This window comes from Aethalodelphis obliquidens, unplaced genomic scaffold (assembly GCF_003676395.1).
Source record: "Aethalodelphis obliquidens isolate GAN/ISIS:26980383/991018 unplaced genomic scaffold, ASM367639v1 scaffold48, whole genome shotgun sequence".
In the NCBI taxonomy this organism is placed as follows: domain Eukaryota; kingdom Metazoa; phylum Chordata; class Mammalia; order Artiodactyla; family Delphinidae; genus Aethalodelphis; species Aethalodelphis obliquidens.
The window spans coordinates 2,766,214-2,790,608 of NW_020837992.1; the positions used below are offsets into that span (position 1 = coordinate 2,766,214).

The 24,395-nt window shown below is 52.6% G+C and overlaps 1 protein-coding gene across 11 annotated transcripts in view; it reads right to left on the reverse strand.

Annotated features, from left to right (window-relative positions):
* Positions 1 to 1,300: 1,300 nt before the first annotated feature.
* SLC26A9 (solute carrier family 26 member 9) overlaps positions 1,301 to 24,395 on the reverse strand; it is a 28,297-nt gene continuing 5,202 nt past the window's right edge. For 2 of the 11 annotated variants that reach the window (XM_027082784.1, XM_027082783.1), the window contains 20 exons: positions 22,208 to 22,631; positions 19,385 to 19,524; positions 19,168 to 19,278; positions 18,354 to 18,529; positions 16,668 to 16,832; positions 16,033 to 16,185; positions 15,618 to 15,700; positions 14,714 to 14,861; positions 14,322 to 14,435; positions 14,049 to 14,126; positions 13,392 to 13,487; positions 11,334 to 11,440; positions 10,189 to 10,258; positions 9,974 to 10,066; positions 9,722 to 9,835; positions 8,810 to 9,079; positions 7,665 to 7,719; positions 6,333 to 6,478; positions 4,835 to 4,906; positions 1,301 to 3,580 (listed from right to left, as the gene is read on the reverse strand). In XM_027082784.1, coding sequence (XP_026938585.1) covers positions 3,533 to 3,580; positions 4,835 to 4,906; positions 6,333 to 6,478; positions 7,665 to 7,719; positions 8,810 to 9,079; positions 9,722 to 9,835; positions 9,974 to 10,066; positions 10,189 to 10,258; positions 11,334 to 11,440; positions 13,392 to 13,487; positions 14,049 to 14,126; positions 14,322 to 14,435; positions 14,714 to 14,861; positions 15,618 to 15,700; positions 16,033 to 16,185; positions 16,668 to 16,832; positions 18,354 to 18,529; positions 19,168 to 19,278; positions 19,385 to 19,524; positions 22,208 to 22,332 — 2,364 coding nt within the window. In that variant the 5' untranslated portion in view covers positions 22,333 to 22,631 and the 3' untranslated portion in view covers positions 1,301 to 3,532. The other 9 variants (XM_027082785.1, XM_027082787.1, XM_027082786.1 and 6 more) reach the window with 9 other exon arrangements.

Here is a 24,395-nt window from a genome sequence, read left to right on the forward strand (position 1 = left end):
GCTCCTAGGAGGTTGGAGCCCCAGTTGCCCTCCACAGGGGCTATCTCAGTAACTCATTCTTTTGTTGGCCTTCCCTCCCTCCCTGTTTCACTCCTCCTGCCTTTCACTCCCGCTTGCTGGGATCACCTCCCAAATACCTGTATGGAAGCTTCTGTCTCATGTTCTACTTTGGCGGGGGGAGGGGTTCAGGCTAAGATAGCATCATTAAAAACATATATAAAATTCAAAGTGGAGGGATGCTAATTGCCAGTTTACTCAGATCTTGCAGGGCAGTTGAATAGCACGATAAAGCAAGATTAGTTTATTTTACATAAATTATCATTTTGGAACTCAGTGACTTCTCTGCCCCTGCAATATATCCTCTTCCTCCTTCACCTGTTTCTCCCTTTTCTAGCTCTCCTGATCTCTTTGTTTCCATGCATCTATCCTGCTGATCTTTCTTATCTCTAGCCCTCCATCTCTTTCCACTTCATTCTATTTCTGTCTCCCTCAAGCCTTTGCTCTTTTTCTGTGATTCCTCTTTTTATTTTATTTTATTTTATTTATTTATTTTTTTGCGGTACGCGGGCCTCTCACTGTTGTGGCCTCTCCCGTTGCGGAGCACAGGCTCCGGACGTGCAGCCTCAGCGGCCATGGCTCACGGGCCTAGCCGCTCCGCGGCATGTGGGATCTTCCTGGACCGGGGCACGAACTCGCGTCCCCTGCATCGGCAGGCGGACTCTCAACCACTGCGCCACCAGGGAAGCCCTGTGATTCCTCTTATTTCCTCCCATTTCCTACAGTTAGCAAACAAAGTTGAGAATCAGCCTAGCTCGTTGGACACTTGAGTCCTTTGGCCTTTTGCTCCTTGCACTGTCTCACAAACAGGGGAGGGAAATGTCGGAGATTGTGTGCTCCTCCAAACCAAGGACTCTGAAAGCTTTGTTGAGTATTGATGGGACTGGCCCTTAACAGACATCTCATGAATGTTGAAGAATTAGCACGTGAAGCACATACAGAAGAGATGGTGGAAGTTTGACTTCCCTGATAGCCACAGAAATCACAGAGTTGGCTCTGGGAATTGGTCCTGAGTATGGGGATCCCTTAGTCCAGGTGTCATGCCCCAATCTCTGCTCTTCAGCTGGATCGTGGACGTTTATTCCTTCTCAGGAGTGGAAAACCGGAACCTGGAGAGCAGCTGGGAGATTCAAGAAGTCTTAGCTTTCTGTTTCTTTTCCCCATGACAGGGCAAAGCAAGCCACCTCTTCCTGGAGGTGACTGGTTTTGCCTCTCTGTAAAACCACCCGAACACATGCATTTGTTCACATTTCAAAACCACTTTATTAGCAAAATGAACAAAAGGAGAATGGTGTTTAAATTAAATAAATTACACAAATATCTCAAGAGTCCCGGTCTTCTCCAGGAACCACATCATTGCTGGTCAGTATAACTAAGAACATTCAGAAGTTTTGGAATCCTGGATTATTTGACTATCTTGCTCTCCTTTCCTGCCTCAGTCATGTCCAGTGAGTGGTCTGGGTGAATTTATGTTCTTTCCAAAGTATTCTAACAGTGACGTTCTCTTCAAGGCCTCCCTCCACCCCAGGTGTTTCCGATCTTACATCCACTGTGGTCTCTGTGAGTACCTACACCCCTGGACATGGTTCAGGATCCCTCCTTGAGCCCCCAGCTCCAGGCCACTGTGAGTCAGCAATCACCTTTTGGTCTGGGGCTGGCCTGGGGGTTAACAGTCACTTCATCAAGTCCTCAAGGGTTCTAGACACTTGGTTCACAAGGCACCTCTAACTTGGGATGTCCTGAGGCTCTCTGCTCTTCCCACACCTCTTGGGCCTGAGCTGGACTCTGCAGGAGGTGGAGCAGGGGAGGGTGAGTTTTCATTGGCTACGGTTCTTGTCCTCTCGAAATCTGGCACTTCGAGTGCTGGGCACGGTAAATCCCAGATAACATTGTCTTCTGCCTTCCAAGTTTTGAGTTCCATTGGCAGCCAGATGGCATAATGAATTCACAAAGAAGCAATGCTTGTAGGCCAAGAATCTGTTGGCTCTTCACCAGCACCCCCTCCTTTAACTCTACGAAGACTTGCTAGCTGACCAGCTCACTCAAGGCACAGGCACACAGTGGAGGTCAGGCTGAAGTTAGGAATTCGGACATTTTTCCAGGCTGGGCCAGCCCATCCTGTTGGGCAGGGATCATTCATTGAAGGAACTTGGGAGAATCAGTGGGGAGAGGCCAAAAAGTTTTTGGTGCACTTCCATGGAAAATTTCTCAAACAGTTGCACATGGAACCTATTTATTTTCAAGTCAACAGTGGGGTTTCTCTACCTTCTTATATATAGAGAGAACTTAACCCCTCTTCTCATCTCTCCTGGAAGGAGATGGCCTCAGGTCCTGAGTTTGTTAAGGAATCCCTGTGGAGGAAGACCGAGTCTGGATCAGCTCTTCTCCATGCTTGGTACCCAGCTGGGATACGCCCTTGGTGGGGTGTCCTGCCTTGCCTGGCTGAACGATTCAGGCCCCAAGCTGATAAGGGAGAGTTAAACTCATTGGCTCTTTGCCAAATGAAGAGAACAAGGCAGATTTCCCAAGTGGGGGACGCATTTCTAAGGTCAGGGAGACTGTCGGGGCCCAGGTCCCACCGGTTGGCCCTGGATTGGTACTAGCGCCCCCTGCCCCTCCACATCTCCAGTACAAAGAAGGAAAGCTTTTGTGCAGAATAACTAGTATCTGTTGCTGGGTTGCCAGAGGATTCTGCCAGCTACCCCCCTGTCCCTTCTGGGTTCCTACCTGGTCTCAAGTAGAAGGAAGCAGCCCTTGAGGGCAGGGGGAGTGATAATGTTTCAGGAGGCTGATGTGGCTACCTTGGTGGGCTGCCCCTGGGGAGGTAGCTCTGGTAGCCACTCCCCAGGCTAGAATCTGATGTGCTAAGTAGTAGTGGAGGTCTCAGCAGCCTTGAGATGAGGAAGAAGGGGACATAGTCACCAAGACAGAGATACCTGGGTTGTGGGAGCACATGGTCCCAGGGGTACAGAGCTGCCAGAGACAGACTGGGCAGCTGGAGAGGGCAACCACAGGGTCCTAAGCAAGTTCGTCTCTGTGTCCTGTGACAGCTTGACACCATCTGACGCCAAGCCATGCTGGCGCCAGGACACTTTCGAAGCTTGCACTCTACGTCAGCACACGGCTTCCTCTCTGTTCCTGGCTCAGTCTTAAAGTCCAGCAGTCGGGGGTCCTGTCAGCTGCCACAGGCAGGGTGTGGGTGGGAGCGGTGGAGTGAGAAGGAGGCTTGCTTGTTGCTGGCTGGGGCCCTGAGGGTCAGCAGAAGGATGAAGAGGTGTCTCTCCCTGCCATTGAGACTGACTTGCTCTAGAGATGCCGGGAGGGGAATGAGAGAGGAGGAGGAGGGTGGAGAGGTACTGGAGTCCTGGTGGAGGTGTTCTCCTCTACCCGCCACTCTCCATGATCCCAGGCTCATCCTTCATGGGAGTCCCAGGTACCAGGTGCTCCGCAGGCAGCACGGGAACCGGCTGGGCCCTCACAGGGCGGTCAGGGTCTCTGTGTGAAACATGCTGCCGAACATCTCCTGCAGGGCCACAGGGAGGAAGTGGGAGGGGGAGAGACAGCATCAGACCTGTTGGGTTCAGAGTGGTGGCAATCGCCAGGTGACCCTATGAACCCCCGGCCAGAAAGAGGCATTTTGAGGAAGTGTGTGTGAGTGTGTGCACGTGCGTATGTGAACCGGGGAGAGGCAGGGTCAGCCTAAGAGGTGAACTGGTACAGAGGTGACAAGAGAAGATGCTTGAAATCTAACTTTGAATCACCTCTGGTGTGCTGTGTGACTTTCACAGGTCCTGCCCTCCTTTTTCGTTCCACTTTCTTTATTAGGTAAAATGAGGGTTGAGATCAGACAAGCTCTGAAGTCCTTTCTTGCTCTGATAAGCTATTTTGGTCCTACCCAGGCTTTTGGAATGTGCTGGAGATTCCACAGGGACCCAGAAATCCATCCGCCAAATCTTTGTGGCCCCGGCTCTCTTTCCTAATGCCTCCCGCATGCCCTCAGCACCCCCAGAGACATGTTTAGAGGACCATGGAACTCATACCCCAAAAGAATGGGAAGAGGCACAAAGTGAGATGTTACTTCTAATAGACCCAGAGCCAAATTCCTCTAAACCTAGTGATCTGGTTTCTTTTAATTCAGGGCATTGGGGTGGGGCTACTTTTCATGTCAGGACCATAGGGCTTTACGTGAAGTAAGACTTCACACCTGCATAGCTCTTAGCTCTTAAAGCCCATCCACGTGCAGTAATATTTGTATCCCTCATGTATCCCTAGAATTCATCTGATCCTACCAGAATGTAAGTTTTCCAAGGGCAGGGGTCTTTGTGTTGTTCACTGCTGTGTGCCCACCCTGGGATAGTGTCAGGCAAGTCGTAGGCACTCCATAAATACCAGTTGAATTAACAGAGAACAAGAGCAACCCCCACTAATCTTGTTAGGTAGATGGGACAAGGTATTCCCCATATTCCCCTTATTTCACAATGATAAACACTGGGGCCTGGTGGTGTTATGTGGCTTGCCGAAGGTCAAGTAGCAGGTGTGTTGGAGAGTTAAGAATAGATATTAGTTATCCAGGACTTGGTCCAGTGACTCTCCCTTCCCCCATGATGCATTTCAGTGAGTGAGAAGAATTAAGATCTGCTATTAAAAGAAAGATGAGAAAGATACATTGTTGCCTTCAAGGTGACTGCTCTGGCTTGGAGATGGGAGAGCCCAGCCAACACTTTGGGTTTGAGAAGGTCTCCTTCCTTTTCCTCCTGACCCCCAGCCTTCAGCTTACCTGCTCTAAGTCCCAGCAGCTGGGACTGTCCTCCTCCGAATCATACGAAGAGAGCTCGGGGTCCACTGGAGCCTGGATGGGGGAAACAAGTGCAAAATGAGCTGCAGTAACTGAGTGACGGTCTGGCACAAATGGCAGGCTCCGGGGTGGGTGAGGGGCACCATGTGCTCTGATGCATAACTTGCCCTCTTGACTTTTCCCTCACCTCCCTCATTTGCCTCTCAAAATACAGCACAGCTGTGGTTTTCCTCCGCACAGCAGACAGGTGTACATCAGGGTGGGCTTCCTTGGTGGGCATTTCAGAGGCAGGGAAGGTTTACCTAGCTTACAAGGATCACTGGCTAGCTGCCTGACCTGCGAATCCATTTCCCTTCTCTGGGAATCTGTTTCCTCATCTGTAAAAGTAGGATAATCAGACTCACTTTGCTGGCTCTCTACCTCACCATGCTGTTGAGAAGGGTGTGTGTGGGTATCATTTATGGATATGAATATGTTCTGTAATAGTTAAATATACAATACATATAACATACATTTTTAAGAATATATAAAGTGTAAATAGTGGACATTGTGCAATAACGGATGATGAGGATTCTTCTGGAATCTCCCTCTCTTTGCTCTGGTGACAGGGTGCATGAGGCTAGAAAGGCCGCTGCTCTCACAGTTTCCCTCTGTGTGGTAGGCAGGCGCCAGGCCCCGTGTTTCCCTGGGCAGGCTTTCAGCGCTTAGAACAGATGGCTTCACCTTCATCAGTCTCTTAAAGCAAACAGCAAATGGTTGCTCTAGGGCCAGAAAAGCCTTTCTTATGACCCACAGAGGGCAGAAGAGGTTTGTTTCATGGACTGGGGCACAGAGTCTTGGGAGGCCAAGGGTAGAAGCTGAGCTGGCAGGGGAGCCTGGGAGGTGGTGTCGGCTGGGGATGCCTGGGCAGGGACCCCAATGGGTTGGGCTTTTTCTGCCTCCCAGCTTTCTGGAGTGTTATTTGTAGACAGTGTTATTTGTAGCTCATTTGCATACCACTTACTGAGCTAGTAAATTAAATGTCAAGAAGCTGAGACAAAACTCTGATCCACACTCTTCATCCATCACCAGCCTGAAATCTCCAAGCTCTGCTAAATTAAAACAGGCAGGCTTACTCCCCTCCCTTTCCCAAAGCCTCTTATAGAAAGAGTGAAGGAATAGCAGGGGTGAGCAATGCCAGAATGCCAGGCATAACCCGCTGTGCCTTGGGTGTTTGTGTGATCTGGAAATTGATATTAATAAGGATTTTGTAATATACAAAGCTCTTTCAAGTGACGTAAAAGATACAAGTATCAGTTAATCTTAAAACCAAAACAAAAGAAAAATCCCGTGGTGGATAATGTTACCTTAGAGTACCCATTCCACAGATAAGAAAACGGAGATTCAGAACCGTTAATTGACAGAATTGGTGTTGGAACCCAAACCGTCCCGCTACTTCAGTGACCCATGGCCTAGGATTCCTCAGGTGCAGGGACCTTACCCCTTGGAAGCTGCGTGCTGGGGCCACTTCCCTGGCCTTTGCCTGGGCAAACAGGACTGCGTCGTGTATGCTGGGAAAGACGTGGTTGCGCTCTAGACACCCATCTTCGAAGATGCCACCATGGTTAATGTCATTGTACACCTGGGCTGGAAGGAGGGAAAGATCACCTTCAAAAGGTTAACACCACCGTGGACAGGACCTGGGGTTGGGGGAAAATGGTGAGAGGGCCTGAGGGAGATGGAGAGAGAGGCCTGAGGGCTGTGCTCTTGCTATATCCTAGAGCCTTCTCATTGGCTTTGCAGTATCAGTTCTGGACAGCAGAGGGCAACATGAGCTTGAAGATGCTGAACCTTCACCCCAGGGCCCAAGGAAGCAGTTTGATTCAGGGAGTTGGTACTTCGTGGTGATTCGAGTGGGAAAGGCTAAAACGTTTGCCCATTCTGTCCCTTGAGGGCTCGTCCTTCCTGTTGTTTATCCAGACCTTTCCTACAATGTCCAGTGTGTGGAAGAGCCCTTATTCCTACCCAATCCTGGACATGATTTCCTGAGGAGTGTCTAGTGAGGGTCGGCGGGAGCTTCTGATTCTAACTCTGGAGCACACACAGAGCAGGTCACTTGCCAGTGCAGACTCTCTTCCTGAACGGAGCCTGCACGGAGCCTGGGCTGTGCTCAGGCCAGCGCCGAAGCTGGCTAGGCCTGCTGGAAGTTGCTGACCCTCCGCGGGAAACGGGGTGTGCCAGTATGTGGCCCTTCCCTTTCTCCTGTGTGTCTGTGCGCTCTTGCTGTGCGTCCGTGTCCCTGCACTCTGCACACATGCTGGAGGTGAAAGTCCACTGCGATGTGGACACGGTTTGGGGCTGTGTGTGTGGGCCCTGGAGACTGTGTGTGTATAACACTGTGTTATCTGTGTCTTCCCTGGACAGTTATGGTATATCTATGCCTCGTGCTTATTCATAGACTTTTGGATTTGGAGAAGATTCCCAAATTTATCTAGTCGGCCTCATTTTATGTAGGTGGCAATCGATCCCTAGACAGATGAAGTGACTTGGCCAAAGATACATGGCAAATTAGTGGTGGGCAAATTAGAATCCTACTTGTCATTTCTTAACTCCATGATCCCCCCACTCTCTAATTGAGACCTCTAGGATGTTCTCTAACCCGGCTGTAGTCTCTTCTAACTTGTGCCCGAAACACTTATGAGCAGCCAGTAGTTTAGGGGAACATTTGGCTGTTCTCATTCCTACCCCACTCACTATTCAGCATCCCACCCACCTATTCCCACCTCAGCCCCTTGCCAGCCTTCCAGTCGCCTACACGTCCTCCTTCTCTTACCATGAATGTTCACCAAGAAGACCTTCACACCGATCCTCCCGTAGGTGGAGCTCAGCTAGAGGAGTCGGGAGGGTGTTGGGTAGGGAGACAAAAGGAAAGGAATGTTCTGAGTGGGCCTGAAAACCGATTCACAAAACGCACATCAGAGGGGGAGCCAAACAAATAAGTAGCCCCGAGAGCCCTGGCAGCCAAAGATAAAAATAGCAGCAAAGCACAGCACTTCTCCCTGGAGTGCTGGCTGACTGCTCCTCTGGACAGCGGGGTGGACGTGGGGCTTTGCCAATGAGGCAGCCACTTAAAGTCCCCATGACCCCTTCTTATGGGGCCAGATCTTTTCTTTCAGTTGCTTAGAGTCCTGGACTCCACCTCTTTCCTGACGTCGTGGCTTCAGGCAGAAACTGCAGGGGAGGACCGAGGCTCAGAGAGGCTACTGCTTTGCCCGGCTTCATGCCAGGTCCAGGCTAGGGAAGCAGGTTGAGCCCAGGGCTGGGGATGGAGGCTTCTGTGCACCTGGCTGGTGGTGCCATCAGCCTATGTGCTCTCTGTACCCCTCGGTTTCTCTGCGCTGCTTCTCTCTGGGCCAGCCTGTGAGGTTTACTGACTCCTTGTCATCGGAAGTGGCCGCTGAAAAGTTCTCAGGTGGATACATTTATTCAAGGTATCCTGTGAGCTGTGTGTCTGGTCTAAGGATGTGAGGCACTGATATAATGTCTTCTTTCCTCTGTTGGCCAGAACCGGCTGATGCTAGAGCGTCTGGGTGAGTGTGGGAAGGAAGGGCAGACCACGAACCAGGGCCAAGCTGAACTCTACTCAGAGGATCCTGGGGTGGGTTCCTGGCAGCCTGAGAGGGAACTTGGGGTGGACTCTGTTACAGAGGGGTGCTAGGACAGGGTGGACCAGCAGCCTGGCTTTGGTATCCCTCCCCAGGCAGGCATTGCCTCGTGCTGTCTGGGCCTGCTCTGCAGAGAGCATTCTGTCCTGGTAGCATCTGGGGAAAAGGGATCTTAGGAGCTGTTAGGTTCCTTGGTGAGCTGTCTCGCTCAGTTGGTTCAAATGAGGGCTCCAAGGAAAGGGAGTGTAGGGGGGCAGGGGTGACGGTTAGGGTTGGGGGGTGGGCTGGCACTCCCTCCACCCGAGGGCCTCACCTTGGCCAGGGCTTTGATGCCCATCAAATCCACAAAGCTGACCCCACTCATGTCGAAGATGAGGGTGTGGAAGGTGACAAAGGGTGGGACGCTGGCCAGGATGTCACTGGGCTCAGCAGAGGCCGGGGGCTCACAACTGGCAGCTGTGGAGCTGTCAGGGCTGAAGGTGATGTAGGACACGCTGGCGCCATTAGCAGGCGTCTGGTTGTTGTTGGGGTCCGTTGGGGAGCCATTCTCAAAGTCCTGCTGAAGCTCCTGCAGGGAGACAGTCTGGAGGGCGGGAGTAGGAGGGCAGAGTCAGGGGCCATCACACTCAGTCAGACTTTGCTGTGGCTGAAGCTGGGGCAAGGGGCGTGCGGGTGGAGGGAACTGAACCTGGTGGTGGTGAATATAAGTCCCCAAAAGCCCATAGGACCGGCATCTCCCATAGCCCCTTCCTTAGGTGGGGCCTGCACGTTTGGTCTCCCACAACCCTTCCAAGAGAGGCACCGAAGCCTCAGCCCACTCTGCTCTGAGAGAAAGGCCCTTCGGAAACAATTGAGCTCCTTTTTCGCATTTATCCATGTCTGCCTTCTCTGCAGAACTCCCACACCTACATCCACCTTGCTAGATCTAGGTTGGCTGGGTACCCCAGGAAATTCACTGCTGCTCCCCGTATGGGATTGCTCATAAGTCCACGGGCATATCCTATCTTAGCCAGAAAATGAGGACGGGCTGTGGGAGTTAAGTGGTTACCCTAAGAGCTGACAGCTCCTCATCGAAGGAGAAGATATCCACCAGGCAATACCCACTAGGCAGCGGCCACAGAGACTTGATATCTTTGACTTCAAAGATACTGGGAGGTGGGGTACCAGGTAACAAGATCAGAGACGGCAGGGGAGAGGGCATGGGCTGTTTCTAGCCTCAGTTCACCTTGTTTTTCATAAATAGGGATTTCCTCTGTTGTATGGGCAGCCTTCTCCCCTTCTCCTGCCTCTTGAGGTATTTTTGCTTGGCCAGCAATACTTTCTGGGGGTCCACACCTGTCTGTAGGGAGAGAGCAGAGAGCAGTCTTAACCTCCACCCTCTTTGGAAGTGGCCTGCTCTCAGCTCCCAGCTCCTTTTCTTGCATCTTCCAGGCACGCTCTGTCCAGCCCCTCTGGTCACCAGAGGACCGAGCCTTACCTTGGCAGTGACCTTTTGCCTGAAGATTTCCGAGTTGGCAAAGTAGAGAGGGGAGCAGTAAGTGATGATCTTTATCCCTTGGATTTCCTGGGCCTGTGGCAGGAAGACTCGGTTCAGTTAGCAGCAATATCTTTATTGGCTATTTTTTTTTAAAACCCTTTTATTTGGGGTGGGGGTAGGGCAAAAGAGGGAGGTCACAATCTTGGATTACCCACCCTATTATAGGTCTTGGGATTCACATAAATGTCAGTGTCCATGACTTGGGCCAAAGTATAGCCATTTCGACTGGATGAAGAAGGAAAAGAAAAACATAAGAGAATGCTATTAGCGGATGGGCCTGGAGGGACACTGGGGCTGGGGGCTGGGCAGAGGCAGGCCAGGAGAGGGTCCCTTCCTCACCCTGGGGTTTTTGTGTTTGTCTTTCTGCACTGGAGACATATGCCTGATGGCCTGTGTCTGAGCTATAATTAGAGGGTTGACAGGTAGCTCCTTGACGTAGCTCCCAGGCTGGGGCTCAGGGGGGAGAAAGGGTGGGGAGTAAACAAGGTGACATGCTTACGGGGCCCTAAAGTCACCACTTCCTGGTTCTGAGTTCTCAGGAAGAGAAGACAGGGTTTCCCGGATATTCAGCATCCTTCCTGCCCTGACCTGGACCCCCTGGTCTGTTTCACTTCATTTTTTTTTTAAATAAATAAATAAATAAATTAATTTATGGCTGCGTGGGGTCTTTGTTGCTGCGGGCAGGCTTTCTTTTTATTTGCGGCCAGTGGGGGCTACTCTTCGTTGCGGTGCGCAGGCCTCTCATTAAGGTGACTTCTCTTGTTGCGGAGCATGGGCTCTAGGTGCGCGGGCTTCAGTAGTTGCGGCTCGAGAGCTCTAGAGCGCAGCTGTGGGATCTTCCTGGACCAGGGCTCAAACCCGTGTCCTCTGCATTGGCAGGCGGATTCTTAACCACTGCGCCACCAGAGAAGCCCACTTAATGTTTTTATAGCAAGGACGTAGCTGTCCTCTGACTTGCTGTTCCCTTGAGGTGGGGTTCCATTTGGTCTGGGGTCTAGTAGCACCCTTGAAAGGACACTGAGTCTCACCCACTTGCTTGACTCCCACTTCCTCTGGTCCCCCAGCCCTCCAAGACTGTGATGGCTTCCCCTGGGTTTTCAGGATGTGGGAAGTCAGGTAGCCCAGCCTGTGCCGAAAGTCCTGGCTGGGCCAGGCTCTCCTTGGGCCTGGCAGCCCCTCCAGTGCCAGGTCCAGAAGGTGACAGTATGCAGTGGGCTGGGCCAGGCCTCACGTGGGAGCCCTTGGCAGACTGGCCCAGGGGCCCCACTGCTGTGCCTTGGGGTGAGGGGCTGTTACTTACAATTGGGTCTGGAAGATCACAACCAGGGTGGAGAAGCCGACACCCACTGCCACACCATACGGCAGGCTCAGGAAGAAGGCAGAGAGGAAGCTCACCACCCAGACGCACTGTGAAGAGAGAGACGTCAAAGCAGGCCTGGGGAGAAAACTGCCCCTTTGGGGAAGTCTTCCTGGACCAGCCTAGGTCATTCTCTGCTAGCACAACTTCAGACCCACCCTTCCCTTTTCATGCCATTTTTGCACTGTTTTATGTAACTGAGCTTCGGTTACACTTGCCCATTTCCCTTAGATTGAGTGTGGCTCCCTGATCTTGTCTGGTTGTCAATAGACAACCCCAGCATACACAGGGAGTCAGGATGGCTCAGTGAGAAGAGTATGAGTCTTGGGTCAGATATGCCTGGGTTCCAAATTTCATTCTCCTACTTACTAGCTGTGTGATCCTTAGTTGCCTAATTCACAAAGGGGGAATAATAATACCAGCTTCATGAAAGAGTTAAGGAAGATAAGGTCCTGGCCTTAGTGATGGGCGCCCAGTGAGTGCTCAGTAAACCTGAGTTCCATTCCTCCATCTGATAGTAAGCTGTGTGCCGGACACGTGCTCAGCTACATTTCCTGATCTGATAGCCTGGGGCCTGGTTGTGTGCGTTTGGGGACAGGATTGGATGCAGGTTTTTTTTTTGCAGTACGCGGGCCTCTCACTGTTGCGGCCTCTCCTGTTGCAGAGCACAGCCTCCGGACGCGCAGGCTCAGCGGCCATGGCTCACGGGCCCAGCGGCTCTGCGGCATGTGGGATCTTCCCGGACCGGGGCACGAATCCATGTCCCCTGCATCGGCAGGCGGACTCTCAACCACTGTGCCACCAGGGAAGCCCTGGATGCAGTTTTGACAGTTGCCTCCTGTGGTGTTTTAGAGTCCCCCATGTTCCTCTGAAAGAAATAAATCTGCCCACACTCTTGTACAGAATTGTGAAGATCAGATGGGAACCCAAAACACTATGTAAATATCAGGAACTATTGTCACAGTGGGGGGGATTGTTGGGATGTGATAAAAGCAGATCTTTCGGGGTGGGAACTGGGACGTCATTTTTCTCCCTATCCTCATCCCTCACTCCCTGGGGGACCCCAGATGGACCACTCACTTCTCTGGCTTTAAGGATTTCCTTCTCATACTGTGCAAGTGTACCTTCTCCCCTAGGAGACAGTCCAGTCCAGAGGTTTGGAGTCTAAGATTTGGGGTTCCAGTCCTGACTCTAGCACTTACTACTTCTGTGGCCTTTGATGTGTTACTAAACCTCTCTGAGGCTTGGTTTCATCATCTTGAAAGGAGGTTAGTAAATCCTTTCTCACAGCTTATGGTGGGGCTCAAGTGGGGATGAGGCAGTGTCGTCAGTATATGGCAGCCTCATTTCAACTGCCCAGTGGAAGATGCGTTGGGAATGTGACTAATCAAAACAATAATTCATATTTGCTGATTGTTTTATGGTTACATGGGGCTTTCCCATTATGATCTCATTTAATCCTCAGAGCTAGTGTGTGACGCAGCCATGACCATCACCCGCATTACAGATGAGGAAACAGAACTCCAGAGAAGTCTGGTAATCTGCTTAAGATCCTGGTCTGCTGGCTTTATGTTCTAGGTTTTTTTGTTTTTTAAAATGATTTCATTTAGCTTTCTTTGGAACTATAAATCATAAAAATAATAATAGCTAAATTTTATTGAACACAAGATACAATTCGACAATGTGCTCCTTACTTGTATTATCTCATTTCATAAGCATCCTGAGGTGGGGGCTAGAGAGTATAAGATACCCATTTCACAGATGAGAAAGCCAGGACTCGGAGAGGTTAAGGGACTTGCCATTGGTCATAAAGCCAGTGAACAGCTGAGTTAGGATTTGAACATGAGATGTCTCACTCCAAAACCTGAGCTGTCAGCACTCGGTTATGCTAATCAGCGAGCAGCCAACCAGAGGGATCACTGACAGAAGAAATGACAGGGCTGTGGGGTTGGAGGAGGCGGCAAGGGCACAACGGGTACCCAGAGGCCGCCCAATACCTACACAGTCCAGCTTGCTCTTCCTCCACAGGTAGTAGGGGTCGGCGAGTTGCTTGAGGGAGTTCTTGAGGTTGACAGCAATCAGGGCTCCTAGCACAGCCTGGGGAAGCAGAACATTGCTCCCTGTCACCTGGGGTGTCCCCTTTTTCCTGCCTTTCCTGCAAACACCTGACCCTGAAACCTGGCAGGACAGAGTTGCAGTTCTAGAACATCTCTGCTGGCAGAGACCCCAAATCTCTGCATTCAATCTTAGGGTTGGAGTGCAGGTGCTAGAGTCACAGGGCCCCTGGCCCCTTCTTTGCCCGTCCTCTTTTCCCTCATCCCCACATGGCCCGTGCCTAGAGCCCTCCTAGCCAGGCGCCCACACCGACTTGTAAACACTGACATGGGTGTGGACTCTGAGGTCAGAAGACTGGAGTTTGTGACTAGCCCTGCACTTGTGAGCCTTGTCACCACAAGCAGATCACCTAGACCCTCTCAGCCTCAGTTTCCCTCACCTGTACAATGGGGAGAGTAAAACCTGCATTACTACTTCACAGGTTGTGACTAGGACAACGTGTGACAACGATGGCACTTGGTAATCTGTAAAGTACCACACAGCCCTCAGGGCCTTCTTTTACTGGAGTCTCTCACTGCCTCTGCTCTCGTGCTGTGCTCTTACCTTGGGGAGAGGGTAGAGATAGGACCCCAGGACCAGCATCGTGATCATCACCACCAGGGAGACACACAGGCTTGACATCTATTCAGAGAAAGAGTTGGAAACAGGGCATAGGTGTGAAATTCTCGCTCTTGTTTTGTTTCCAATAGATGCCTTTGGTGGACTGGAGGCTAAGGAGGGGAGAGGAAGGTTGGAGAAGCAGGTGGCCTGGCTTCTCCGGGGCAATTGTTCTGCTACTCCCCCATCCCTCCCACACTCTCCTGGTCCAGCGCTCACCTGGGATTTTCCTCCAGCTCCATCCACAGCCAGAGTGACAGAGAGAGCACAGCAAATGACATGGATTTTAAAGAAGGAGCCGAAGAAGTTGCTGCAGCCCAGGGCGATCATCTCCTGTGGGCACAGGATTGGAAGCTGGGGCTGGGGTGCAGGGTACAGACCAAACACAGTTGTCCTTGCAAGCTGGATCTTGAACTTGAGAGTGACCCGACTGCTTTAAAGCCACGTTCTCCCAATCAAGTAGAAGTCAGCCTCTTGGTGTTCGAGTCCCCCTCTCCGCACTAGCAGGCAGCCTTCCTCACCTAAGCCCAGAGCCCCAGAACATCTCTTGCCAGGCCTCTGTGGGCCCTGGTCCATCCTGCTCAGCCCTGCTGGGGGGTGGCCGGACCTACCTGGTTAGAATCCACGTCATAGCCGTGCTTGCTGGCCAGAGTCCGGCCCACAGCCAAGTTGATGACATAGCCCACGATGGCCAGGGAGAAGGCTGTGCCAATCATGTCCTTCCACTGTGAAACCACAGGCAACACGGGAGTGGGGAACCTGCCAAGGAGCCAGAAAGGAGGCAGGGCCCAAGGGTGTGAGGAGAGGGAGGGCACCGCGACCTTCACCAACCCACAGGGACCGGCTGGGCCCCACTCTGTGCCAGGGCCTTTACATGAATTAGCCCTTCCAGTTTGAATCCTCAGTACCACGCTGCAGGGCCGCTACCGTCACTCCCCTTGACAAAGCAAAAATCCGAGGCTTAAAGAACATAACTTGCCTGAGGTCACAGAGCTAGTAAGCGGTAGGGCCTTACTTGTTCACATCCAGATTCTGGACTCCTTACGCGCACTCGTCCGCATATCCGCAGCCCCCAGTGCTGTGGGCCTTTTCTCCATGGCCTGCTCCAACTCTGCAGCATAAGCACCTCCCCTCCCCTCCCAGGGCCCAGTGTGGTGCCTGGCACAGAGTAGACGCTCAGTGAATTTTGTTAGTCCTAAGAGCTTCCTTTCCACGTGGGTAAAAGAGCCAATGTATTAGAGCAAGGCAAAGAACCAGAGAAGGGCTGACCAGAGCGGCTTTGCTTTAACAGCATCCATCAACTGAGACTTTCGCGGGGAGTGTTTCATGACTCACCGTCAGGAAACAGCCAGCATCGTGTGGCTCTTCTCCACAGTAAGTAATAGTAATAATTCATAGCTGGTCAGTGTCACAGAGTTTATAATGTACTTTCATAGAGTTCATTTCATCTCTGACTCTGAACCTGGGGGCGGTGCAGTGGGGGTGGGGTCAGGCTTCCCAGCCACCTGGACTCACCCTCGTTGGATCTCTCCCACGATCTGCATGTGATACTTTTTGGGCATCTTGCAGCCCCCAGAGATAGCTGTTGCCACCACTACCTGCAAACCCCAAAGTGGAGAATTGGGATTGGCTCTAAGTTGGGGCCAGGGCAGGGGTCCCTCTCAAGCCTTCCCTTTTCTTTGGGGACCCCAGATCCCACTCCCCTGCCTCCTTGAAGGGGGCAACCTGAGGATCAGGGAGAGTGGGAGCCATACACAGGGGGAAGGAGTAGATTCACCCCTGACTCCTGTCCTACTGGCTCACAGTGGGCGAGTGGGCCGGGGGCCGGGTGGGTAGAGGGGCTCCCCTGGCTCTGACTGGAGCCGGATTCCTTTTCTCACAGCCTCTCTTGCCTGGGCCCCAGCCCTCCACCCCTGGGCAAGGTCCTTACCACGATCATTTCTGTAGGGATGGGGAAGCGGATCTTGTGCATGAAGCGGGCGTTGAGCTCCTTCACCAGCACCAGGAACACGCTGCTGATGAGGGCGAAGAGGAGCGAGGCGATGTTGGTGTGGGGGAGGTTTTTGCAAATGTCAATGAAGGTCTGTGGGAGACAGCATCATGCTCATGGGCTCCCACCCAGCATCTGAGCCAATGAAGGGATGTCATCAGCTCTCACAAAAAGCAGAATCCAGATCCTTCTCAGGATTCCACTTTCCACCACCCTCTCCCACAGGGCATGTCTGGAGCTCATACTGGGATGGGAATGCAGATTCCCTTCCTCTTTCTCTAGAAAGAGTTCAAGCTAAAGGAGGAGGGAGGGATGGAGATTAGACATAAAGAAGGACTTCCCAGGCAAGGAGGGGTTGAGGCACTGGAACGGGGAGCTGATGGAGAGTGTACCTCTGCTTTTCTGCAGGGTTTAACCACAGAGAACCTCAGCAAGCCCTCAAGGTCACGTGTTTGACACTCCCTCCCAAAGCGGGAACTTCTTGGAATCCTCTCTGAACTTCTTAAGACAGTGAACTCGGCTCATGTGTCTGCTCAAGCCCCTCTCTATTCACAGGGGTGCGTTCCTAGACTCACAAAGACGATGGACCCTGGGCCTGTGTAGGAGGGGATGGTCAGTCCGAAGATGTACTTGAGCACGGAGATCAGGATCTGCAGGCCAGCGGCTGTCATGAAGCCCCGGATGAAGGACTCAGAGAGGTAGATGGCCACAAAACCGAACTGCACGAAGCCCAGGCCCATCTGAGAGGAGAGGGGTGGTGGGGAGAGACCAAGGTGGGTCAGCAGCTCCCATACCTGCCTGGCTCAAACCCAGGGCTGGAGTTCCGTGCAACCCTGACAGCAGCAGCTCTAGGGAAATGAGTCCATCATGACCTTGTCCCGCCCTCTCCTGCCAGCAGACCTTTAGCCTCTGACACTTCACCTCGTTGGCTCCAGTTTCCTCCTGGTACTCACCAGTGTTTCCTCTCTCAGTAATTGATACCCCTGCCCACCAGCTGGCCAACCACAAACTTGGGAGCCATCATTCCTCACCCCCCATCTCCAATCTATCACCAAGCCCTGTTCATTTTGTTCCTGCCAAAATGTTCCGCAAGTCTACCCCCTCATCTCCTTGGCTGCCACCCTGGTCTAGGCACTTGTCACTCTTGCCTGGACCTCTGCATAATCTCCCAACAGGTCCCCTGCCTTGACTCTCATCTACCTCCCGTCCGTCATCTTCTCCATAGTCTGAGTGGTCCAAACCGACCGCCAGTCAGACCCAAAGCCACTGCTTAGGGGACGGACTTCAGACTTCATCGTCTGGCCCCTGCCTACCTTTCTACCTTCTTCTCTGGTCCATTCCCCAAAGGCCTCCTCCCTCTGGCCATACCAAACTCCTTGTCTTGCCATTCCCTGGTCAGTTCACACTCTCTTAGGCCTCAGTGCATTGGGGGTGTTATTCCCCCTGCCTGGACTGTCCCTTCCATGCCTTGTTCATTTGGTTACTGGTCAACTTCTACTCATCCTTTTAGACTGAGCTCAGATGTCACCTCCTCTCTTTGAGGAGAGGCCTTCCCTGACTTTCTCTTTGGCGTTCCTGAAGCTATTGGTACATAGCCCCGTTATGTTGCTGACCTCACTGCCTATACATCTATCTGTTGATATGGCTACTTCCTCTGCTGGGCTGTGAGCTCCTTGAGAACTGGGCCTCTTTCTTACTTATCTTTGATCCCCAGAGCCTAGCCCAGTTCCTGGCACGGTGAAACAACCAAAAAACATTAACTGAATGAATCAATGAATGAAACCTCCAAGGTTGCTTCCTGCTCTTACATTCTGTGCTGCTGCGTTTGCCTTCATAAAACCTAGCAGAGTCCTTTGCGTGTGGTGGAAATGTAATTTATGTCATGCAGGTGATGCTGTGGCTTGGAGCAGAAGAAGCTCCCAGGAGGGGGATAAGTGATGTTAGAGAAACTGGAAGACTGTGTTGGCAGAGAGCTGGGCACTGGAAAGGGTAGTGGAGAGAGGCCAGAAGTCCTTTAGACAGTCATTAGCTCAGGACAGTTTTATTAGGTGTAGATGCTGGTCTTATGCACCTGCTGGAGACAGGGAAGGAGAGATGCTCTGAATTTTCAAGGTTCTTTGTAGCCTCGAAGTGGGGAAGAGGGAGGACGTAGAGCCCTAAGTCAGCTTTAATGTCAAAACTGGGACTCTGAGGCAGGGGCAGGGTGGGCTGGTGCCTTCCTGAGGTGGGGCCCCGGCAGAGATGGAGGCCGCCCCCCTCACCTGGATGACGGCAGTCAGGCAGGCTAGCGTTGCCGACACGTGCAGCCTCTCGGCCTCCATGGCCACTGTGTCCACATGGCTCTCATTGGTGGCATTGTTGAAGACCCGGAATTTCGACTCTGGGGCCAGCTGCAGACAGATGTTACCCACCAGGATGCTGATAACGGCAAATGTACCTGTGGTGCCCCACCCAGCCAGCAAAAGTCAGAGGTTTGGACCACACCCGTGGAAACCAGAAAGGGGCCCAGGAACGCTTCCCGACCCCCATGCCTCCAAGGCTCCTCTCCAGCATAACAGTAACCGTTCACATCCAACCATGATCTACAACTCTTCAATGTGCCTTCACCCCATCTGTTAATGTTGTTTTATTGGACACATGAGGAAATGGGCTTGGAAATACAAGCAGAGCCTGCGCCAGAAACAGGCCTTGTGGTCAGGCCCTTTTTCTCCATCTCACTTAGCACCAGAGAACTCCATGTGTCCCTGAAGTGGTCCGCTGGGACCAGTCTGGGAGTTAGATGGTAATTTCCCACATCTGTTCAGCACTTCATGGCATATCTTATTCCACCAAGTCTTCCCCACATTCCAGGGAGGGAGACCCAACAGGTCATGCTAACTGAGCTCACGGAAGCTAAGTGGCTTCTCCAAGGTCACAGAAGACCTGGGACGGACACGCACAGTGATGGTCCCTCCAGGACCAAGCAGCACCAGCTAGAGGAGAATGCAGATGGGAAATCACCCCAGCCCCCTTCGCCACCCACCACCCATCCTTGTGGTCCAGGTCAGCTGCCTGCTGAGAGGGGAGAGGCCTTACCTGGCACCATCTGGTGGATACCCCCCAGGAAGAAGTAGGTCAGGAGGGGGAAGAAGGAGGAGTAGAGGCCGTTGACAGCAGGAAGGTTGGCCAGCAGAGCAAATGCCATGCCTGCAGAAGACCGAGACAGTGAACATCCAGGGGCATGGTTGGGTTATGGAGGTCACAGAGAGTGGGGTGGGGAGAGAAATAGGCTTGGCTGAGGGGATCCCCTCACCTTGTGGGACCTGGATGGATCCACCGCTGATGCCGCCCAGAAGGTCAGGGACGATGTAATCTTTGATCTTGTACTTGGGGAGCCAAGAGAGCACGGGCAACAGCCCGAACACTGTGGTTTTGATCTTGGCCGAGGAACATCTGGAGGGGAAGAGGGCAGGTTTCCGGTCAGCACTGCACAGCTTGGATGCTCTGAGTCGGGAATAGATTATAATATCCTGTTCTTGGTCATTCACCCATTCGTTCACTCATTCACGCAAAATTCAGTGAGCACCCACACTGTGTGGCAGGACTTCCTCTTGAGAGCCGTCACCATGCCCTGGGTGCTAGCTGGAGGTCTGATCGCTGACTGCTCACCTGGGAAGTCTATGAGACTCGGCCTAAAGGCAAGGATTTTGCGGTGGCTGAGCCTGCCGAGGTGTCAAGTCCAGCCTCCACCTCAGATGGCCTTGCTCTGGTCTGACTGAACACAGGCCCGGGCACCCTCTTCTGGGCTCCTGCAGCATTGTGTGTACCTTGTGCTGTAATTTCTTGCTTTTCCTCTATCTCTCCCACTACACAGTAAACCCAACATGGAGAGAAGTCTGGCTCTCTTTGTGTACTTCGTGCATTACACTGGGGTGCTTAGTAAATATCTGTTGAAGAAATGAATGAGTGAATAAGTGAAAGAATGGGCCTGAATTGAAACTCAGTCTGAGTGGGGGCTGCTGTCATATTTCTTAGAACTTCCCCCCAAAGGAAGGCTCCACTGTCCCTGCAGGGTGCACCTCTGCTGACCTACTATCCTGTGTGTGTGATGACTCGAGTGCTGGAGTTCTTTCCCCTGTTCATTCATCAGGAGAGGGAAGAATGGGGAAACTGTTGGTTAACGCAGGGTGGGGAGAGTTGATCCCTCCCCTGTTTGCTGAACACCTTGAGGTCCTTTCATTAGAAACTCAGGAGTGGTAAAAACAAGGGCCTTCAATCTCAAGGGTGACAGCTGGTGGATTGATGACTAGAAGGGGGGCGGGCAGGCATTTGCTTTTCTTCTCCCAGCTGAGGGAACTCAAATACTCAGGGCCCATCGGGTGACTCACTGGCCTTCTCTGATTAGGCCTCCTTTCCTGCCCAGCACCAATTCCTGCTCTTTGCTGTTGCTCAACAATAGTTTCCCTGACACTGGGTCCCCTGGATGTCACCCAAAACTGAAATCAACACAGGCAATGCTTTGTACCCTGTAAAGTCTGGGTAGATTTTCTGTCCCAACCAGCGCTTCACGGAACCGCATCACCATCACCATCTGACTCCCCGGTCTCCTCTGTGGTGGGTAGTGCCTCTCCCATCCCTGGGATGCTGGATGGGGAGTTGGACTGGTAGTAGATAGCTTAAAGTATCTCTAAAGGCTTGTCCTAAGAGAGAATCAGGCCTGCAGGAACTCTCTCATGTTTGTTTGTGGCAGGGAAAACCGGACTCGTGAATGGAGAGCTGGCTGGGGAAGAAAAACAACCCACTCGAGGGCTTGTACATGCCCAGCCTTACTTGCAAGCCTGCCATATATTGAGCAAAGCAATCTGAAGCCTGAGAGCAGAACTGGGAACAGATGCCAAACATCCATACAGAGGTTCCAGAAGCCAGGCGGGAAGTGGACGGAGAGAGGTTGGTTTTCTAGACATTCATTCATTCATTCATTAAACAAATATTTACTGGAGCACCTTCTGTGTGCCAGGCACTGTTCAAGGCTCTCCTGCCAGCCTCATGGGAATTGTTAGCTCCCTGCATCGCCTTATGTTATCCATCATCCTAATCTTTTAGGACAACAGCAGGTACCCTCATCCCTCCAGTACAGCAACAACCCAAACTTAAACTCTTTGGGCACAAAGACTTGCAGAGCCCGCCTGCCTGAGGGACACAGCTGTGGCACCCAAGGTCTTGACTGTAACCGGGCAGAGGTGGAGCCTCCCAGGAGAGGTAGGGTTGGGCTGGGGCTTTTAGTGAAGACTCAGCTGGGTGATTCCCCCAGTCTGAACCAGTTCCACCTGCATCTCTACTTCAGCCATTGCCAGTGACCTCAATTCAGGTAACTGAATCAGCTGTTTCCCCAGGGAAGTGAGGAAGAGCAAACCAGACCCCGGTGAAGCCTGAGGGAGGTCTGCCAGACGTCTGGGAAGGGGGAAGATAAAGCTCGTAGCCTCAGGCTCCTGGAGTGTGGGTATAGATCCCCTTGTGGAGCCCCCTCCTCATAGGCATGGTCTCACTACCCGCCAGCACAGTGCCAGGGATCTGAGAGAGGAAAGAGCCCAGGGGCTGGTGAGATCACATCCTGGCAGGTACCCTTTAGGAGAGCCCAGGAATTTAGGGGCTGTCTTTGGGCATTGTCTGGACCAGGAGAAGGAAGGAGCACCCAGGAGGGAAAGAGGACAAAGTGCACGGGGGTGGGGGAGGCTTCAGATTTTTCTTGATAAGGAAAGGACAGGAGAAGGGACAGGAGCAGCAAAGGCTCTGCAGCTCCCCACCCGCCTATGGTAGCATGCCCTTCTCCAGCTCCCTTAAGATCCCAGGAGAGACTTGAGTGGACTGAGAATATGGCGAGACCTCACACAGGGGGTTGGGGATGGTTTACAGCCCTTCTGAGCCTGTGGATGGTCCTTGCTTCCACTCCCCATCCTCCTTGGGGGTCTCAGTAGAGCTGAGGCATAGGATCTCACATTCAGGGTTCAGAATCTCACCTCCCCAAGGCTTCCCCACGTCCTGTCTTAGGGACACTGGTACCGGAGTCATGGCCTGGTACAGGAAGATTTTGGTGGGGAGTAGAAGAGAGAGGAGTCTGGGCTCTGGGCCACATTACCTGAAGGCATTGCGAAGTTTTTCTCCCAGTGGGTACGTCCGATCCTTCTTCTCAAACTCATCATCGAAGAGGGTGAGGGAGTAGGTAGCTCTGTCTACCACGTAGCGGGGCCTGGGCTGGCTCATGTCTGGGGCATTTACAAGCTTTGGGAGAAGCAGAGTAGGGAAGAACGAGGGGCATCCCTTCCCAGCGCCGGCCTGGGCCTTCTCTCTCTAATCCTAGCTCAGCAGACTTTTATTCTGTCTTCCCCGCCCCCAGCCAGCAAGGTGCCTCCCTTCCCTCTTTCAAGTCTTTCCACCAGACTCACTTCTTTTGGTGGCCTTGCCTCCCAGGCACAGATGATGCATACACTCACCCTGGCTGTTTTGCTTGGCGCCCAGCACGTGGCTGGCACTCCACACCTGTTACATCACCGTCACCCCCGCTGAACACCGGGCAAAAAGGAGGTGGGAGTGCAAGGGCAGGAGTCACAGCTGGGATTCAGCAGGTGGATCCTCTGCCCCCTCCCCCTTACCACCCTCCCCACATCGTCCCCTGGTGTCCCCACAAGCCCCTCTGCCTCCCTAGACCTCAGTTTCCCTGGCAGAATGTCTCATACCATTCAGCCGGTCAGCTTGGAAGAAAGAGAGAAAACAGCCTGCCTGGGGGCGGGGGGGATGGCTGAGGTGACCTCAAGAGGACCCTTCTTAAAGGAACCGCCTAGGACTTCACCAACAGATTTCCCCAGGGGGACAATGGTGTGTTTGGGGAAATCAAGATGGTCTGCGGCGGCTGGCTCTCCCACGGCTTCCTGTGTCTAACCTTTCCTCCACCCTTGTGTACTGGTGCCTCTCTTCCCAGCTTTTTGCGCAACCTTGCTGACGTTCCAGGAGCTGAGCAGGGCAGGACTAAGTGCCAGGGCCCCTGAGGCCCAGAGGAGCTCCCTGCAGGGATCTTTCCCTCCTCCATCCTCAAACTGCTGGTCCGCTCTCCTGTCCCCTGCCCCCCAGAGCTGGGAGAAGCCCACCTGGAGGACCTCAGAGGAAGAAGGAGGGTGAGGAAAGAGAAGGGACAGGCTTAGAGGGAGATTACGTCTGCGAGGTGGGGAGTGTGGGATGGCCGTGGCCAGTTTGGCAAAAGATTCAAGATGGAGTGAAGAGTGAGAAACCACACGGGGGTCTCAGGATGCTCCCCCATTGGCTTCCTAGGGGAGAACCTGGGTGAATGAGAGGTTATCAGAGGGGAGCAGGCTGGTTGATGCCTTTTGTAGAAGAGAATACCGGGGAAGAGGTGGAAAATGCATTAATTAAGGGCCCAGAAATCTGGGTTCTAGTGCTGGCTTTACTGATGAGGTGGAAGGGGCAGCATTGCCTTTCTGAACCTCAGATTCCTCATCCGTAAAACTGGGGTACCATAGCCACCTCACAAGGTTTTTTGAGGATCAAATGAATAAATGGACAAGAAAGCCTTGTGTAAAATGTCAAGAGTGATGCAAACGCGAGTTGCTGTTGTGGATGAGACTGTGCCCAGGTGGATGAAGGTCAGGCTGGTGCATTCCACTCGGGGGGTCACAGGACCCTGAGGCCCACCAGGACCCGTAAGCTTGGGCTGGGTGTCTGACAAAACCCCACGGATGCTACCCAACGGGCAGGGAAGTGGGGGAATGAGGCTGCCCACAGTGTCTGTGCCCAGGCCCTTGCCTGGGCACTTAACATGCACCCAACAAATGCTTGCTGTTTCAGGGAAGACATGGGCAGAAAAGAATAAGAGCAATGGCACGTGAGACACTTCAATGGGAGAAGTGAGAGACTGAGTGGCATAAGGTAAACAGCACAAGCTTTGGAGCCAGAGTGACCTGGGTTCAAAGATTCAGTTTCTTCATCTGTAAATGGGGATAATAACAGTCCCAGGTGTTTGCCATGAGGATTCAATGAGATCATGTCTGTGAAGTGGCTGGTCTCCTAAGGGCACCCAGTAAATCGGAACGGCGATGATTACTATGATTAAGATAGGAGAGCGCTTCCTTCCTCTTGGGAGAGACTATTCAGAGGCTTCCAGCCCTTTGCCCCCGGTAAAGCAGGATGGCCTCGCACCTCCTTCCCCTCCCCACCCTCTCATCGGATCAGGAAGGGTCCGACTTCCTAGGTGCTTTGCCTGGCGGGCCCTTTGGGAGCAATGAGTGGGGATCGTGACCCTCTGGAGGAATCTA